Here is a 20,000-nt window from a genome sequence, read left to right as displayed (position 1 = left end):
TTAGGCATGATATATCTTCCTTCCAGAGCTTAAGACAAATGGTGCTTAAGTGTGATCTTCCTTCCAGGGCTTAAAGCAAATGGATGATAACAGAACAGTACAACAAGAACAGAGTGGAGAAATGAGTAGTTAAGACATTAAATACACTGGAAACTACAAAGCAGATTAGCTACTTAGCCAGGAGTTTTACTACAGGGTTTCTACAAGCTAGATTAGGGCAGATATCAGTGAATATGTCATCAGAAAGAAAATTGATTGAAACGTTTTTGACAGGAAGACAAAAACTGCAGTTCTTCAGGAAAAAAAAAAATTTTATGTAATACCATCAATCATCAATTAAAATCTAAAGATGTAACATCCAGCTTCTAACTCACTCACACTTACTTAAACACAAAGTGACATAATAGACTATGGAATGTCTTTCCTATTTCGTTGCATCTTAGGAAGGTCATTATGTCAATAAAAAAACCCATGCACCGGTTGCATTTCACTTCTTTGTTATGATTATTGTTGTTATTATTATTAAACTAGATAACCAAATAACTAATTGACTACTTGAGTAATTGTTCATCCAATCAATCAACCAACAACGTTTGTCAAAGTCTTTTTGTCACCAATCAAAACCTCATTAATGGCATGCCTTCCATTTTAGATCTGAAGCAATCCTTGGGCACAGAGGGCATGGCATTGATGAAGTTGTAATTGGTAAGAATAGGACTTTGATGAACCTAGCTAGTTGATTGATTAACTGAATGATTACTCAAGCAATAAATTAATTGTTAAATAGCTAGCAAACTGACTAAAAGAAATGAAATAGAACCAGTGTTCTATTATAATAACCCTCCCAAGATTCAACAAAATCTGTTTCAAAACACAGGTTCACTTCAAGAGTCTTGCAAACCAAATACAAAAATTCCTTTTCTATATTATTGCATAACAAAGCAACAACTGAATTCAAAAGCTATTCTGTAACTAAGCTTACAATAAACATATTAGTCTGTTCTAATTTGATAAAAATATAGGATAAATTAGTAACTGCATAAACCAAGCACGTATGATCCTCTTTTTTTTCATCTGTTTACATGGCTTTAAGCAAAGCTCCACAATACTTCACATCTATATCTGTCACAATACATGTTAGTGTCTTAAAATCACATCTAATATTACATCTAGCCTGTCAAAATACACACTGCTGTTACAATATATATTTCACATTCATTATGTTGAGTTAAAACAAATATCATCATCATCATCATTGTTTAACGTCCACTTTCCATGCTAGCATGGGTTGGACGATTTGACTGAGGACTGGCAAACCAGATGGCTACACAAGGCTCTAATCTGATCAGGCAGAGTTTCTACAGCTGGATGCCCTTCCTAAGGCCAACCACTCCAAGAGTGTAGTGGGTGCTTTTACATGCCACCAGCACGTGTGAAGTAAAATTGTAGTGATTCTTCATATGCATTTAAATACCTTTGGGAAAGGTATGAATGTGACCACACACATTTCTCTAAAGAGATAAGAGTAATAATGCCCCTTTTTTACGAATCTATAATAGTCAAGCATACAACATTTTGGATGTTTTACCATACATTCCACTATTCCACCTGTATGTGGAACTACACCAATTTCTGACAGCAACCAACCTTAAGACAGCATAAAAACTTTTAAAAAAACACTGTGTAGTTTGTAACAGTTTTTGTAAATGATAGAATAAATAACGAAAGAATATACAATCACTGAACTTCGGGCAAATGACAAATAGAGAAACAAAAAGAACTTCTTTTCTTTTTTCCTTTTTTTTTCCTTTCTTTTTTCTGATAAACTACCAAACTCTTTTCTTGAAATTTGATGGTCAAATAATTTTACCAAGCCACTGCTCCACAAAAAGCGGCAATCACAGGCAACAGAAGCAAAATGCTGTCAAAGAACCACTGTTATCTGTTTGGAAATATCTTCAGAATGGGCTATTAAGCCCTGTTAATACTGGCACGATAAGCTATTTCAAAGCAACAGGCCATACGTAACAGGCATGGAAAAGTAATGATTCTTTTAAACCTTCTTATCATTTTAAAAATCTTCAATTAAATTGCCAAAAGAATGGTTAGAGAAACTTATTGCTAGAAAAATGACGCAAGCAAATCCAAACATGCAGTGTATGGTAGCACAAAAGGAGCAGTTAGACAGAGCTGGATTTTCAATATTTACATCTACACTACTTTACAGTTAGCTTGATCTCTGATTGTCATAGGGTGTCTTAGTCCTGGATGTGTACAACAATACTTGAATTTTTTATACTTTTTCTTTTACTTCTTTCAGTCATTAGACTGTGGCCATGCTGGGGCACCACCTTGAAAAATCTTTTAATTGAATGCATTGACCCTGGTGCTTATTTTTTTTTTTTTTTAAATCTGTTACTTATTCTGTTGGTCTCTTTTGCTGAACCACTAAGTTACTGGGACATAAACACACAAACACCAGTTGTTAAGCAGTGGTGGGGGGACAAACACAGACACAAATACACACATACATATATTATATGTGAGTGTGTGTGATATATACCATCATCACAATCATCATTGTTTAACATCTGCCTTATGCCGGTATATACATATATACGATGGCCTGCTTTCAATTGGCAACTACCAAATCCACTCACAAGGCTTTGGTTGGCCTGAGGCCTATATTAGAAGACACTTGCTCAAGGTGCTATGCAGTGGGACTGAACCTCAAACCATGTAGTTGGAAAGTAAGACAAATGAAATATTCATAGTCTTAATCTAGTCTAGTACAAAATCTAGAACACATCTAGGAATAAGACACTTTATAAAGATCAGAGTTGAAGGAAACAGCATAGACGTAGATATTAAAATACTTCTCACCTCTAAAAATGAGGCCAATAGTTTGAAGATTTAAAATTTTATTAACTCTTTTTAAAACACTTAGATAATTAAGTATTATGATAGCTACTTATTTAAATAGTACTTAACTAAACAACCATATCATCTCCTCTCCATAGAATAAGATATTTTACCAGGAATATCAAGATATCAAATACTGAGAAAAAGACAAAACAACCAAACAACTTATTTCCATATAAATTACAATGAAAAAAAAAAAGAATATGTATGTATATATTTATGTATAATATTCGTTTTATGAATTGCAGTTTATTATCTCTTTTTCTTTTTCATTATAATTCCAATAAACTGAGACAAAGTTTGTATTTTATACATATATATATGTATGCATACGCACATAAATATTTTAAAAGCTCATTTCTGGATATACATATTTTATATGTGTGTATGTATATGTATGTGTGTGTATATATATATATATATATATACATATATATACACACACACATATACTTATCTACATACATATGTGTATACAGACATATTTTAAAAGCTCATTTCTGAATATATATATTTTATCTTCATCATCATCATTTCATGTCCATGTTCCATGTTTGCAAGGGTTCCATGATCCTATATGTGTGTGTGTGTGTGTGTGTGTGTGTGTGTAAGTAAATATATATATATGCATACACATATATATTATATATTGAGAAATAAGCTTTTAATATTTTCTTTATTTCAAGACTCTTTACTCAATGATGACATTCTGCACTGATAAAAAGATTTAAGCTGTGAAAAAAAAAAAATGGTCAGTTAAGAAGGAAGATAAGCAAACATACAAATCCTTGATTTTGCCAGCAGCAGCCGTTCAGATGGGAGGTGCTTACAGGTCAAAGAACTAAACATGTGACAATAACAAGAAAATAATTATAAAAAAAAAAAAATAATAATAATAATTAACAATAGTAAATGTCAAATATATCAAACATGCAATCACAAGGAAATAGTTTGCAAGACAAAACTGTTTAATATCTACTGCGCATTCAAAGTGTTTATATGTATATATATATATGCATATATATATATATACACACACACACACACAGACACAAATTAAAAATTATATAGCAAGCTATCACAAGCAGCAATGGAATGTGTGCCTCACACCAATGACAGAAATTATACAGTGAAATATGAAGACTTGTTCACCATATTTACCAAACTATCTGGATGTCTTGCAGAAATGATGAATTCTAAAAGCTGATCTGTAGTATGGCACTAATATATGAGGTAGAGAGTATGTAAGAAATTTGGTTAAATAGACCCAATATGTGTTTTGTATATATAAGTATATATATATATATATTTTTATTTTTATAGTTATATATTGCATTTTGTGAAAAAATAGCTTCGTTGGTTATAGGTTTCCAACGGGCCAATTACTGGTTCACTGCATTTACGATGGCAAGAGTGACAAGGGATTGTCTGTGTAACTCGGGCAGAACAAATATCACAAGGGATTTTCATTCGAAAGCACCAGTTTAGCAGTTTTCTCGCCGATATTTACATTTTTCATCAATATATGCCCGTGGAAGATATACACACACATGCATACATATATATATATTTATACATACATACATATACGACGGAATCTCTGCACAGCTTCCGTCTACCAAATTTCACTCACAAGGCATTGGTCAACCCAAGGCTATGGTAGACACATGCCCAAGGTGCCATGTACTGCAATCGAACCCACAACCATGTGGTTATAGCTTTCTATACTATATATGGTATAGCTTTGGTATTGTTAACATTACAGACATTTTATTATTATTATCATTAATCATTATTACTCTCATCATCACTATTAGTGTTGCATTACTGATTACTGAATTTCTGGATTCATGTGGAATAGATTCTTGGCAATAACATCTAATAATCTAATAACTGGCCTTTTTACCTGCAGAACTTATACAAGTATAATTTTGTCAAACCAACCAGTACTATGTAAAATTCTTCAAAATATATAGATTTATATCTTATGTACTCCGTAACTCAAACTGATTAGCTGTAAACATGTACTACTGAGTGAATGGCTTAATGCTATAAGCATTCAAAGTGCAAGAAAATTGGTAAAGTACTTTATCAGTATAGTGTTCATATCATCTCATAATTCTGAGACATAAAAGGTGCTCTGACAAAATTGACTTGGTTTTTATTGCTTCCTAATACATGGTTTCGGGTTTAGTCCCACCACATAGCACTTTCGGCAAGTGTCTTCTGCTATAGACCTGGGCCGACCAAAGCTTTGTGATTGAATTCGGTAGGCGGAAGTTACTGCCGTGTGTGTATATGTGCATGAAGGTGCTTGTGCCTCTCCAAAAGAGAGAGAGGGATATATATATATATCATCATCATCATCATTGTTTAACGTCCGTTTTCCATGCTAGCATGGGTTGGACGGTTTCACTGGGATCTGGGAACCAGGAAGCTGTACCAGGCTTCATTCTGATCTGGCAGTGTTTCTACAGCTGGATGCCCTTCCTAATGCCCTTCCTAATTGCTGCATCTAAATTTACCTTACATATATCTTGTATCCTGTATTTTATTTGCCAGAAATAAATAAGTTCATTGGAATTTGTATAAATCCAATAGAATAGTGAATTTCACTTCAGTATGCTTTTTCTTCCTTACAGAACACATTGTTGCAGTTTAGCCCCGGGCTAGTTCTGATCAACCTGATCAATGATCAAGGACATTCTAGCCGCAACCATCTGGTCTTGCTTTCAGTCTGTACCTTTATGACTAGATTATACAATGTGTCCTTCCTATTTAAAAACATAAGGTGTGATTTGAGAGATTTGACACCTATCTCTAGAAGGTTCAGTAACCACTTAGAGACCTCCTTCTTTATTTAGTGTGTGTGTGTGTGTGTGTGTGTGTGTGTGTGTGTGTGTGTGTGTGTGTGTGTGTGTAAGGCAGACAAATCACAAATGGAAAAAAGTTTTTTCAAGTTTCCAGGACTACAAAAGAGAGGGAAAGAGAGAGAGAGATAGAGAGAGAAAGAGAGAGAGAGAAAGAGTCAAAGGGGAAAGATAAAGGAACAACCAAACACCAATATATCTTCTACCATTTGTTTTACCTTTTTGCAATTTTTTTTTTTTTTTGGTGTTCATGAAAGTTACATGAAGGAAAGACTTTGAAGAGGGAGTGAAGGTGAAATGCTGGTGGTGGTGGTGGTGGTGGTGGTAGAGGTAGTGGTAGCAGTCTGGGTGAAAAACAGACAAGGTACATATATATATACATACATATATATACATATATATATATATATATATATATATATATAAATATATATATTTAGTGACTGACAAATGGATATAGTTTACTTACTGCTGGTGGTGGGGACTCTGTATACTGGCCAGGGCGACGTGGTACCGTCTCCTCACTACCTGCAACACTCTCACTCCTGAAATTTTAAAATTACAAAATATAAAACAAAAGTCAGGTAGGTAACAGGCTAAGTTAACCAGACTTCATAAAAAACATTTGACACTTTTCATGACTGTATTTTTAAAGAAACACATTGTCTATCTGTTAAAATTAACTTATAAAATAACCAAGAATTTGAAGAGATTCCGTAACTTTTCAGGTATTAAATTGATGTCTGGAACATTAATTCATAATACTTTTTGTTAATTAATTGGTAGATAAATTTGCAGTAATATACAACCAGTGTGTGTGTGCGTGTGCTTTTGTAAGCAGTACGATCTTCCCAAAGCACAACAATGTCTGTTTCAACAACCAAGTTCACATCAAGAATTTTGCAAAAACTATATCCACAAGGGGCTAAACACAAATGGGACAAACAAGGACAGACAAACGGATTAAGTCGATTTTATCGACCCCAGTGCGTAACTGGTACTTAATTTATCAACCCCGAAAGGATGAAAGGGAAAGTTGACCTCGGCGGAATTTGAACTCAGAATGTAACGGCAGACGAAATACGGCTACGCATTTCGCCCGGCGTGCTAACGTTTCTGCCTGCTCGCCGCCTTTTATAACAAGAGCGCTCAGAGAGCACATACCTCCACCAAGGCAACACCAATGTCCTCTCAACGATCAGCCAGAGATTATTTTTAAAATGAGAATATTTGAAATAAACTCAACTGCTCTCACAAACAAGAATACTAAAAATGAACCAGATCTGCCCTCAAAAATTAAGTAAAAAAAACAGAAAGATAATCCAGAAGTTTTGTCTGGTACCAGATCAATCCCAAAAGTTAATCAGTTCATGTGAGTCATGAGGCCAAACATCCCTGAAAGTTTAATCTGAATCCATCCAGCAGTTCTTGAGATATCTTGTCTATCGACAAACAAACAAACAAACAAGCATGACTGAAAACAATACCTCCACCTTTGCTAAGGTGGAGGTAAAAATAACCAAGAATTTGAAGAGATTCAGTAAATTTTCAGGTATTGAATTGAAGTCTTGAACATTAATTAACAAGCAATAAAGTTGCAGTAAAATACAGCCAGATTGTGTGTGTGCTTTTGTAAACAGTACGATCATCCCAAATTACTCTTTTACTTGTTTCAGTCATTTGACTGTGGTCATGTTGGAGCACTGCCTATAGTCGAGCAAATCAACCCCAGGACTTATTCTTGTAAGCCTAGTACTTATTCTATCGTTCTCTTTTGCCAAATCGCTAAGTTATGGGGATGTAAGCACACCAGCATCGGTTGTCAAGCGTTGTTGTTGTTGGGGGGGGGGGGGGACAAACTCAGACACACAAACATATACACACACATACATATATCTACATATATACGACGGGCTTCTTTCAGTTTCTGTCTACCAAATCCACTTACAAGGCTTTGGTCAGTAGAAGACACTTACCGAAGGTGCCATGCAGTGGGACTGAACCTGGAACCATGTGGTTGGTAGGCAAGCTACTTACCACACAGCCACTCCTATGCCTATTTCAACAATGTCTGTTTCAACAACCAAGTTCACATCAAGAATTTAGCAAAACAAAGTATAATAATAATAATAATGGGTGTTAGGTTAAGAAACTTGTTTCCCAAAGACATAGTCTTGGGGGTAAGTAACACTGCATGGCACCCCGGGCAAATGTCTTCTACTATAGCCCAAGGTCAACCAAAGGCTCATGGGTGAATTTAGGGGACAGAACCAGAAAGAAACTTGCCATGTGTGTGTGTGTGTGTATATATATATATATAATATATATATATATATATATATATATATATATATATATGGCACGTAAAAAGCACCAACCGATCGTGGCCGTAGCCAGCCTTGCCTGGCCTCCGTGCCGGTGGCACGTAAAAAGCACCCACTACATTCATGGAGTGGTTGGCATTAGGAAAGGTATCCAGCTGTAGAAACACTGCCAGATCACACTGGGCCTGGAGCAGCCTCCTGGCTTCCCAGACCCCAGTGAAACCGTCTAACCCATGCTGGCATAGAAAGCGGATGTTAAACGATGATGATGATGATGATATATATATATATATAGTTAATCCAAACATGAACAAAGAGAAAACACAACAATGCAAGGACGTGGAATAAGGACAGTGTTATTGGAAGCTCAGGAAAGGGAAGAAAAGAAAGAGGATTTCACGTTTTGAGTGGAACTCTTCGTCAGAAATATAGAGAAAGTCCAAAAAAGGGAAGACGGAGAAAGAAAATCGCCAACGATACACACGCGGTCACATATTGAAATGACCGGAAGGGAATGGGTGAGGAAAAAGTTCTTTCAAAGACAAGAGAGTGCAAGAGAAGGAGGTATGTGTGGGTATGTGCATGTGTGCAGGTGTGTGAGTGTGTGTGTGTGTGTATGTGGCTGTTTATCTATGTGTGTGGTTGGGCTTAGTATTGTTTAAGGTCATAGGAAGAATTTTTATATATATATGAGAGAGAGATGTATACACATATATACGTGTGTATGTATGCACTCTTGTCTTGACGTCATGGCTGTAAACAAGCATACCCATCATACAAATGATGTTCGTTTCAAGCCTTCGGTGAGAAACATGTCTGTCCCTGAGGAAATATTTCCTTGCTTAAAACAAGGTGGGTTGGCAACAGGAAGGGCATCTGGACCTAGAACATCTACCTCAAAAACATTTCATCTGACTCATGAAACCATGGGAAAGTTGGCGAATGGATATATTACAAACTTCACAATCATTTTTGTTAATGCTTTTTTCATGCTGACATGGATTGCTGAGACATCTTGAGGAAATATTCTATCACAGGATACCCTACCTGATGCCAATCCTTGTTTCCCACATCACCTAAGATACTTTTTGCTCTCATGAAAATTCTGAATTGCCAAACATTTTGTTTATACAGGGTATAACCAACATCACCACAACCCAAATGTTGTTGATGCAAAGGCATATGGAAACACACACACACACACACACATTATTATTATCATCATTATTTTAGTATCCACTTTTCCATGCTTGCATGGGTCAGATAAAATTTGCTGAGGTGGACTTTCTAGAGCCAGATGCCCTTCCTGTCATCAAACCTCGTCTGTTTCTAAGCAAGGTAATATTTCCTTATGACCAAACATATTTGTACAGAAGATAGGAAATTAATATAACAATCACACTTGTTTACATCTAGCATGCAATATCAAGACAAGGAAACTAAAATACACATACTCTTTTACTTGTTTCAGTCATTTGACTGTGGCCATGCAGGAGCACCGCATTAGTCGAGCAAATCGACCCCAGGACTTATTCTTTGTAAGCCTAGTACTTATTCTATCGGATGCTTTTGCTGAACCGCTAAGTTACGGGGATGTAAACACACCAGCACCGGGTATCAAGTGATGTTGGGGGACACACACAAATATATATATATATATATACATATATACGATGGGCTTCTTTCAGTTTCCATCTACCAAATCCACTCACAAGTCCTTGGTCGGCCCGAGGCTATAGCAGAAGACACTCGCCCAAGGTGCCACGCAGTGGGACTGAACCCGGAGCCATGTGGTTGGTAAGCAAACTACTTACCACACAGCCACTCCTGCATACGTAAGGACTTGATTCAGTTTCTATCTACCAAATCCACTCAACACTTTAATCAGCCTATGGATATCACAGAAGACACCTGTTCAAAGTGCCATGCAATAGAACTGAAGCAAAAATTCCACAGTTGGGAAACATATTTCTTAATCTTACAGCCATGCCGCCCAACTTTAACAACAATGCCTCCATCTTCACAGTCATGCCTACATATGCATGTCTACATGCATACCTACTAACCTACACACATACATACATATAATGGGTTTCCATCTGCCAAATTTTACTCATAAAGCCTTGTTCAGTTCAAGATTATAGTAAAAAAACTTGCCCAACATGCCATTCAGTAAGATCAAATACAGTATCACAAGGCTGGGAAGGAAACTTCTTAGCCAAGAAGTTAGACAAGAAAAATGTTAAAATGTTGATAAGTTCATTTTGTGCTTCTTACAACCAGGAAAAATGGGTGTTTAAGAACAAAGAATTTGAGACTTTGACACAGCTCAGAGCCAATGGAAGGATATAAACTTCCATTTCTCAACTGTTGTCCATGACATCTGATAACATTTCACTTATTGGTTTAAAAGGAACCTGTTTCTCCTAATTGAAAACTAAAGTCAGAATGTTATTCATATGTGTGCAAATGAATGTTCACACACACACACACACTCATCACTGTCATTTTCTATGTGCTTTCCATGCTGGCAATAATAGGATAGCTTGACACAATTCAATAGATTGGAGGACCATGTCTCCCTCTGGCTCATTTTTCACATGGTGTCAATGGCTTGATGTTCTTCCAAACACCAACAACTTCACAGTGTGTACTGGGTGCATTTTTCCCAGCACCATCTCTATAGAGGTTGCCTTGCCATCAGTAAGCCTAAAGAGCCTTTTCAAGCCTTGCATTGTTGCTGTTCAGATTGATTAGCCAACAATTACAGTGTTGTAGTAGTAGTAGTACTATGGAGGCATGTGCTATAACAACATGATGCATTACCATTTGTTGGTGACTCCTTACTCCTGGCAGAAAACACCTTTGGACCACTCAGGCAACAGTTCTCTAACCTGTGGATCTGTTTGGGTAGTCAATGCTGGAGAGGATTTTACAAGGTCGGAGTGCAAGTCCTATCTCAACCTCTTTTAATCACCTTTTATGTACAGGGGGTTTTTGGTAGAACCAGCACTACTGGGGTTGTCTTGTAGCTTGCAAATCACAAGAGAAACCCCATGATGTATGGAACAGTTTTATTGCAAGAAAATGGTAATGGGGAGAGGAGTAACAGAAGGACTAGAGTTGGAGTGGGAGTAGAGGAGAAGAGAGTAATGTCAGAGGTTAATGTGAAGGAAGAGAAGGAGACAAAGGAGTAGTTTGAATAGATGACAGAGAAAGAAAGAGCATTGTGTATGGGTGTGCATGTATGTATATATATATATATATATATGTATGTATGTGTGCAGCACAGAATTTCATCAGTGAACAGGTTGCGGTCTCAAAGTGATGAAAGTATTTTGACAAATTAAATTTAAATGTTGAAATGAATCTAACGGTTTTTGTATGTTTTTAAATGGCTTATAAACACCTTCCATGCTGCAATAGATTTTGTTTCAGCACATGATCACAAATCAAGTCACTTGCTATGCAAGTACATCTCCGTAATATATATTAGTACACCAGCTGAAATGCTTAGCAGTATTTCGTCTGATGTTACATTCTGAGTTCAATTTCCACCAAGGTTGACTTTGCTTTTTATCCTCTTGGGGGTCAATTAAATAAGTGCCAGCTACACACTGGGGTCGATGTAATCGATTTAATCCTTTTGTCTGTCCTTGTTTGTACCCTCTGTGTGTAGCTCCTTGTGGGCAGTAAATAAATAAGAATACTCAGGAAATACTGAACATATGAAAAGGACATTATCTTTGATGGGAGAGAGAGAGTGTGTGTGTGTGTGTGTGTGTGCACACATATATACGACAAGCTTCTTTTAGTTCCGTCTACCAAATCCACTCACAAGGCTTTGGTCGACCCAAGGCTATAGTAGAAGACACTTGCTCAAGGTGCCACGCAGTGGGACTGAACCTGGAACCATGTAGTTGGTAAGCAAGCTACTTACCACAGAGCCTCTCCTGCATATTGCTTCTAGTGTCTTTTTTGTAGAAAAATTATGTTTGATTAATAAATCTCAGATTATATTATACTTAGCGATTTCTAAACAGAATGAAATAGTGCTATACATAAATACATGATTATCAATGACTCGAAATTTTTAAAACTTCATAATTAAACAAAAAAATTCAATATGAATTCTATGCATCTTATAATTCCTTGATATCAATATGAATGCTATGAACCTTATAATTCCTTAATTTCAAATTCAAATTTCTAATCCTACCAAATTTTATGAAGAAATGATTATCTCCCTTGTAAAATCACTATTAATGGATAACATTTAATTGAATTATGCTAAAATTGTTCAAATAGGCACAGGAGTGGCTGTGGTAAGTTGCTTGCTTACCAACCACATGGTTACGGGTTAAGTCCCACTGTGTGGCACCTTGGGCAAGTGTCTTCTAGTATGGCTTCAGGCCAACCAAAGCCTTGTGAGTGGATTTGGTAGATGGAAACTGAAAGAATCCCGCTGTATATATGTGTATATATATATATATGTATGTGTATGTATATGTTTGTGTGTCTGTGTTTGTCCCCCCAACATTGCTTGACAATCGATTTTGGAGGGACAAACGCAGTCTATGGTACTGTTTTGTTAAACACCATCAAATCAATGGCATTCTGCATAGCATTGTAATATGATAATTTTATTCTATAAAGATGCAGGCATAGCCATGAAGTTAATAAGTCTGCTTCCAAATACACAATTTAGCTTTTTATGTGCCACCGGCACGGGGGCCAGTCAGGCAGCACTAGCAACGACCTCACTCGAATCTTTTTACATGTGCCACTGGCACAGGTGCCAGTGAAGCGACGTTGGTAACGATCACACTCGAATGGTGCCTTTTATGTGCCACTGGCACGGAAGCCAGTTGGCTGTTCTGGCAACGATCACGCTCGGATTGGCACCCTACTAGCACATGCACAAGTGCCAGTAAGGCGACGCTGGTAACGATCATATTCTACATCAAAAGATCAGAGGTGTGAGATGCTCTAGACTGCAAAGCAATGGGTCAGTGTAAATCAAAATCATCGAGAAAAATGGTAAAATACAAGATCACTAAGAGATCAGTGATGGTGTTTGATTGATGATGAATGTATCATCTACATCATTAAGATTTTACTTAATAATAATTAGATGAGAAAGGTGGGTCATCTACATTGTTAGGTTTTTACGTGCAATAGATTGAGATAATCATTATTCGTAATGGTAGATTCCATTTAATCCAGCTATCTCTTAATTTATCTCTCTTTTACTTGTTTCAGTCATTTGACTGTGGCCATGCTGGAGCACCACCTTCAGTCGAGCAAATCAACCCCAGGACTTATTCTTTGTAAGCCTAGTACTTATTCTATCGGTCTCTTTTGCCGAACCGCTAAGTTACGGGGACGTAAACACACCAGCATCGGTTGTCAAGCGATGTTGGGGGGACAAACACAGACACACAAACATACACACACACACACACATACATATATATATATACATATATACGACGGGCTTCTTTCAGTTTCCGTCTACCAAATCCACTCAAGGCTTTGGTCAGCCTAAGGTTATACTAGAAGACTCTTGCCCAAGATGCCACGCAGTGGGACTGAACCCGTAACCATGTGGTTGGGAAGCAAACTACTTACCACACAGCACCTCCTATGCCTAAAATTACTCCTCCATGTTTGAAACACACTTTATGTATAAATCATCATCATCATCATTTAATGTCCATGTTCATGCTGGCATAGATTGGATGGTTTGCAAGGATCCAGCAAGCCAGAGGATGGCATTGTGCTCCAGTATCTACTCTGGCATAGTTTCTATGGTTAGATGCCCTTCCTAATGCTGACCACTTCACTGCAAGTAGTGGGTCCCTATAAGTGCCACCAGCACTTGTGAAGTCACCATGCAGCTTACAAGACTATGAACCTGAAGGGAGCAGCTTTATACTAAGAGATGAGAGATAGAAGGGTGAGAGAAGGGAGCAGAACAAAATAGGTTTTTTGCAGGAGAGTAGCTACATGACTGCTCACATTAGAGAAGAGAAGCATGGGAGTGACTGGGTCGAGCTTTATAAAAATAATGATAGTAGAGATGATGTGTCATGAGAAGACCTTCAGAGTACAACACTGATAAAAATGAGTGGGACAGAGGGATCATTCATTTCTTATTTCTTTATTGCCCACAAGGGTCTAAACACAGAGGGGACAAACAAGAACAGACAAATGGATTAAGTCGATTACATCGACCCCAGTGCATAACTGGTACTTAATTTATCGACCCCGAAAGATGAAAGGCAAAGTCAACCTCGGCAGAATCTGAATTCAGAACATAATAACAAATGAAATACCTATTTCTTTACTACCCACAAGGGGCTAAACACAGAGGGGACAAACAAGGACAGACAAACGGATTAAGTCGATTACATCGACCCCAGTGCATAACTGGTGCTTAATTTATCGACCCTGAAAGGATGAATGGGAAAGGCGACCTCGGTGGAATTTGAACTCAGAACGCAGCGGTGGACGAAATACCACAAAGCATTTCGCCGGGCATGCTAATGTTTCTGCCAGCTCGCCGCCTTCATTCATTTCTACCAACTCTTGAGCTTCTTTCTCAAGATTCGTGTAAGTGAAGTTGAATGATCTTTGATGGATATTAACAAATGTAAGACTGCAGTCATTTTGATAGCCATACCAAAAAAGTTGGGGGCATCCGGTCATGGAAAATCTGCTTCAATGAATTTCATCTGATCTATGCTAGCGTGGAAAAGTAAACATTAATTCTTTAGCATTTGGCTATATCTAGCCAAATACTCTACCTGTTTTATCTTCAAATTGGCCAGATCTGGCCTATCACACTTACCCTACAATATTATTCTAAAAATTAACAATCACATCATTGAAATCTCAAAGTTACAAGGTAATGTGTGACTGGTTCATGTCATTATGAATAAATACATTTGATAGAGAAATCTGAAGGCTAAAAGGTTAAGACAATGTTGTCTCCAAGTTTCATTCCACAAAAGCTGACATACATTTTTTGTAAACATAAACATTTAAGCACACTCATAACTGTGAATTCAAGAAGTTAACCTTGCATTTATAGGCTTTAAGGATTGGTCCAACAATGCAAATCCTTAGGCAAGTACCTTCTACAGCAGTCCCAGGCCAATCAATGCTTTGTGAGAGAATTTGGTAGGCAAAATATGTGTGAAGCCAGTCATGTATCTTTAATGTTTTTTTTTTTTTCTTTTTAGTTTCAGCTCAGAGCTGCGGCCATGCTGATGCACCGCCGTTTAACATAAGTAGGAAGAAATGTTCTTTTCTACTCTAGGCACAAAGCCCGAAATTTGGGGAGAGAAGGCCAGTTGATTAGATCTGGTATTTAATTTATCGATCTCGCAAGGATGAAAGGCAAAGTCGACCTCAGCGGAATTTGAACTCAGAACATAATGGCAGACGAAATACGGCTACGCATTTCGCCCGGCATGCTAACGATTCTGCCAGTTCGCCGTATATTTATGTGTCCGTCTCTTACTGCTTGATAACTAACATGAATTTGATTATATCATCATAGCTTAGTGGTTCAGTAAAAAGTAACTGATGGAATATACAAGAGATTTAAAATAAGCACTGGGGTAGGTTTGATAAACTAAAGCCTTCAAAGCAGTGCTCAAACATGGCTACAGTCCTATGTCTTAAACAAGTAAAACAGTAGAATAAAAGGGCACTTATATATACTAAATATTCTTTTAGCTTCCCTACTAAAATAGTATGTTGGTAAGTAATATATTAAATCATGGAAGACAGCTAGACTAACGGTGTCTAAAAAGAAGAAATAAGAAAAACAATTATACATCCCTTCCAATGTATATCTTAAATCAGATTAGATAAGAAACTTAAAATAGATAAATTCTATAACACAGTTACCAGATACTATTATGTATTAATGTTCTGCAAAACCTAATTTGGGAAATGTTGGTTTAATTTAATTAACCTTAAAAGCAAAGAGAATTATTCACTTCATATCTGCTTCTGAAATGACATCTTTTCCCACTTAGGAAAATATGATCATAAATTAATTTATAAAGTTTACGAGTTTGGATAAGTTTGCAAGTTGTGTATAAAAAAAGGAATCTGGTATTACAGGACAGACTTTTTATTTTCATCTGAGAAAATAGATATTTTTTTAAAAAAATTTGAATACTTTTATAGTATCCGTTTAGATCTACCTTCTCTAATCTACTTAGAGTGGTGTTTTGCACTTTAGAGTGACACCTAATTACAGTTAAGCTGTGAGTGCTTTCATTAACATACAGTTCTGAGTTCAAAATCTCTTAAAGGTTTCATAAAAACAATAACGATTTAATCAAGAGTATTCTTCCCCAAAAAATGAAGTATAGTCACCCAGAATAAATTTGGCTGTGTAGTTGAGAAGTTTGCTTCCTAAGCACATAATTCTGGATTCGGTTCCATTGCATAGTACTTTGGGCAAATGGCTTCTACTGTAGCCCTGAGCCCACCAAAGCTTTGAGTGGATTTGGTAGATGAAAATTAAAAGAAGCCCATTATGTGTATGTGTGTGTGTGTGTGTGTGTGTGTGTGTTGCTGGTGCCCTGGGAAAGCCGAACTTCAATGTGTAGGTCATGGAAACTTCCTTATTTTGTCATGCTCTCCTTGGCGAACCCTAGCTGATGGCACCCTGGGTGACCGCCCAAGTTGCTGGTACCTTCAGCCAACCCTGCATTTGTGTGTGTGTGTGTGCCTTCTTTTCAAAACATTGCATGTTGTTATGAGTATCATTGCTATAAAAGTGGTGTTCTTCATTTCCAAGCTTCTGTGAAAACATGTCCAGCCATGGAGAAAATTTAACTTCATAGTAATCCCTCACGATAGGTGAAAATCCAAAACCTTACCACGATAGGTGAAAATCCACAAAGTAGAAACAGTACTGTACTGTATATTTTTTAGATTATTTTTATAATTTGTATATATCTATTTTATTATAAATGCAAAACACCACCACGGAGGAATCAATATAAGCTTAAATAATAAACTGCAATAGGTGAACCGCAATATGGCAAGGGATTACTGTACTTGGACACAGGGGAGGCTTGGTGCCAGAAAGGGCATCTGGCTGTAGAAAATAAGTCTTAATGAACTCTAGAACTCTATACAATTCATGCAGGCATGGAAAAGTGGATGCTAAAATGATGATGATGGTATGCTGATATTTTATTATAAGTTTTAATATATTTATCAGATTCCTTCTATATTTAGAAGGATCGATGACAGAGTGGCTATTCGAGTATGATCATTACCAGCAGCGCCTTACTGGCACTTATGCTTGCGCTAGTAGGGTGCCAAGAGCAACATCCGAGCGTGATCGCTGCCAAAGCAGCCAATTGGCTTTCGTATCCGTAGCACGTAAAAGAGCACCATTCGAGCATGATCGCTACCAACGTCACTTCACTGGCACCTGTGCCGGTGACACATGTAAAACGATTCGAGCAAGGTCATTGCCAGTACCGCCTGACTGGCCCCCGTGCCGGTGGCACGTAAAAATCACCCACTACACTCTCAAAGTGGTTGGCGTCAGGAAGGGCATCCAGCTGTAGAAACTCGGCCAAATCAAGATTGGAGCCTGGTGCAGCCATTTGGTTTGCCAGCCCTCAGTCAAAATCGTCCAACCCATGCTAGCATGGAAAGCGGACGTTAAATGATGATGATGATGATGATGATTTACCATAGAGGAAGATTATCATCAAAATTACAAGTACCTGAAAGTAATTAACCCTTTTGATACCAAACTGCCTGAGACTGCCCATGATTCTATGATACAATATTCCTGTTTTAAAGATCTAAATTAAAATTTTCCAGCAAAATTTCATGTTAACATATGTCCCAAGCAACAGCTTAGCAATGTCAAAAAGAATTTATCACCAACCGATTGTGGCCGTTTGCCAGCCTCCTCTGGCCCCTGTGCCAGTGGCATGTAAAAAGCACCCACTACACTCACAGAGTGGTTGGTGTTAGGAAAGGCATCCAGCTGTAGAAACACTGCCAGATCAGACTGGAGCCTGGTGCAGCCTCCTGGTTTCCCAGACCCCAGTTGAACCGTCCAACCCATGCTAGCACAGAAAACGGACGTTAAACGATGATGACGACGATGATGATGTTGAAAATTAATTGAATCAAAAGAAATATATTCAACAGGAATATGGTAACAAAAGGCTTTAATATCCATCATTATCCCTCCAAATTCTTCAAGCCTAACTTTTAAAATACCTTAGAGAATATTAAAAGTGTGAAATATGTCTCAGGCCTTAAAGATTTAAACTGTAACTCATTTTTTGTTTTTTTTTGTTTTCATGCAAAATAACTACATCTAATTAAGCCATATGTGAGAGAAAAAGCATGAAATAAAGAGAGCGAATAAGTTACAGCAAAAGAAATTACTGTGACAAATGAGATAAAGCAAGTAGTGTAGAATTAAGCAAGTTTAATGCAGCTACTACATATAACTTACGAAACAATCGTTAAGTTGGTGTTAATACTTCATTGTAGTGAGCATCAGATCTAATTAGAAATACCATGCTTTAACCCTTTAGCATTCAGATTAATCAGTCAAATGTAATGCTTATTTGTTCACATCGTTTTGAATTAATCATCGTTATCTCATAGCTTTAAGATTTCAATGATATGATTGAATATTTTCAGAATGACATTGTAGGATAGGTGTGAGGGGCCTGATCTGCCCAGTTTGAACAAACAATACATAGAAAATTTGGGCTTGATATGACCAGATTAAATGCTAAAGGGTTAATGAGGTCTATTAAGACTGAAATATGTCCAGAGTTATCCCCCATGTTTACCAAAATAATAAAAAAATATACTAGTCATTAAGTTTATACATTCTTTTCATTACATACATATTTATTAAAATTTGTACCATAGTTTTGCAATAGATACATCATGTCCCTCCATGTCATAGGAAAGTATCCAACCATAAAATACTATCCCCAAAAACTCATCTGAGCCATGCCAACATGGATAAACAGACATAAAATGTTCACATTAAACATGCAAGCAGATGGCATTTTCAATTACCATATTTCATCGTGTATAAGTTGTAATATTTTATACTTGATTTTAACTGAAAAATCTGGGATACAGCATACACAGGAGAAAGCTAAAACTACGAGGGGAAAATGTTTATATCAAGATTTAACAGTAAACTAGGGGTGTGACTTATACATAAGTAAATACAGTAATTAATCACAGTGATTTTTTTAGAATTTTTAGGAGTAGCTGTGTGGTAAGTAGCTTGCTTACCAACCACATGGTTCAGGGTTGAGTCTCACTGCGTGGCACCTTGGGCAAGTGTCTTCTACTATAGCCTCGGGTCGACCAAAGCCTTGTGAGTAGATTTGGTAGACGGAAACTGAAAGAAGCCCATCGTATATATGTATATGTATGTATGTATATATATATATATATATATATATATATATATATGTGTGTGTGTGTGTGTGTGTGTGTTTGTGTTTTTCCTCCCAACATTGCTTGACAACCGATGCTGATGTGTTTACGTCCCCGTAACTTAGCAGTTCAGCAAAAGATACCAATAGAATAAGTACTAGGCTTACAAAGAATAAGTCTTGGGATCGATTTGCTCGACTAACGGCGGTGCTCCAGCGTGGCCACAGTCAAATGACTGAAACAAGTAAAAGAGTAAAAGACATTGATTTTTTTCATGCCCTCTTGTATACAATATCATACTTCTCACTCTTGAACTAGAATTTCAAGGATATGACAATGGGATGGAGAGTGAACAGCACCAGAATTTGGTTGATACTTGTTCTCAGCTAAGTAAAGTGAAGCAACAAGAAAA

The 20,000-nt window shown here is 37.0% G+C and overlaps 1 protein-coding gene across 13 annotated transcripts in view; it reads right to left on the bottom strand.

Annotated features, from left to right (window-relative positions):
- The window catches only part of LOC115211614 (protein tweety homolog 1-A), a 174,087-nt gene that overhangs the window by 22,408 nt on the left and 131,679 nt on the right, over positions 1 to 20,000 (bottom strand). For 7 of the 13 annotated variants that reach the window (XR_004999186.1, XM_029780214.2, XM_029780219.2 and 4 more), the window contains exon 13: positions 6,262 to 6,337. Coding sequence is in view for 11 of the 13 variants with exons in the window: in XM_029780214.2 (XP_029636074.1) it covers positions 6,262 to 6,337 (76 nt within the window). In the remaining 2 variants the exon portion in view is untranslated. Of the gene's footprint in view, positions 1 to 3,704; positions 3,764 to 4,083; positions 4,144 to 6,261; positions 6,338 to 20,000 lie in introns of all 13 variants that reach the window. The other 6 variants (XR_004999185.1, XM_029780213.2, XM_029780215.2 and 3 more) reach the window with 2 other exon arrangements.

The sequence above is a fragment of the Octopus sinensis genome, linkage group LG5 (assembly GCF_006345805.1).
Source record: "Octopus sinensis linkage group LG5, ASM634580v1, whole genome shotgun sequence".
NCBI lineage: Eukaryota > Metazoa > Mollusca > Cephalopoda > Octopoda > Octopodidae > Octopus > Octopus sinensis.
Note: the sequence above shows the minus strand (reverse complement) of the source record. Positions and strands in the feature narration are given on the sequence as shown.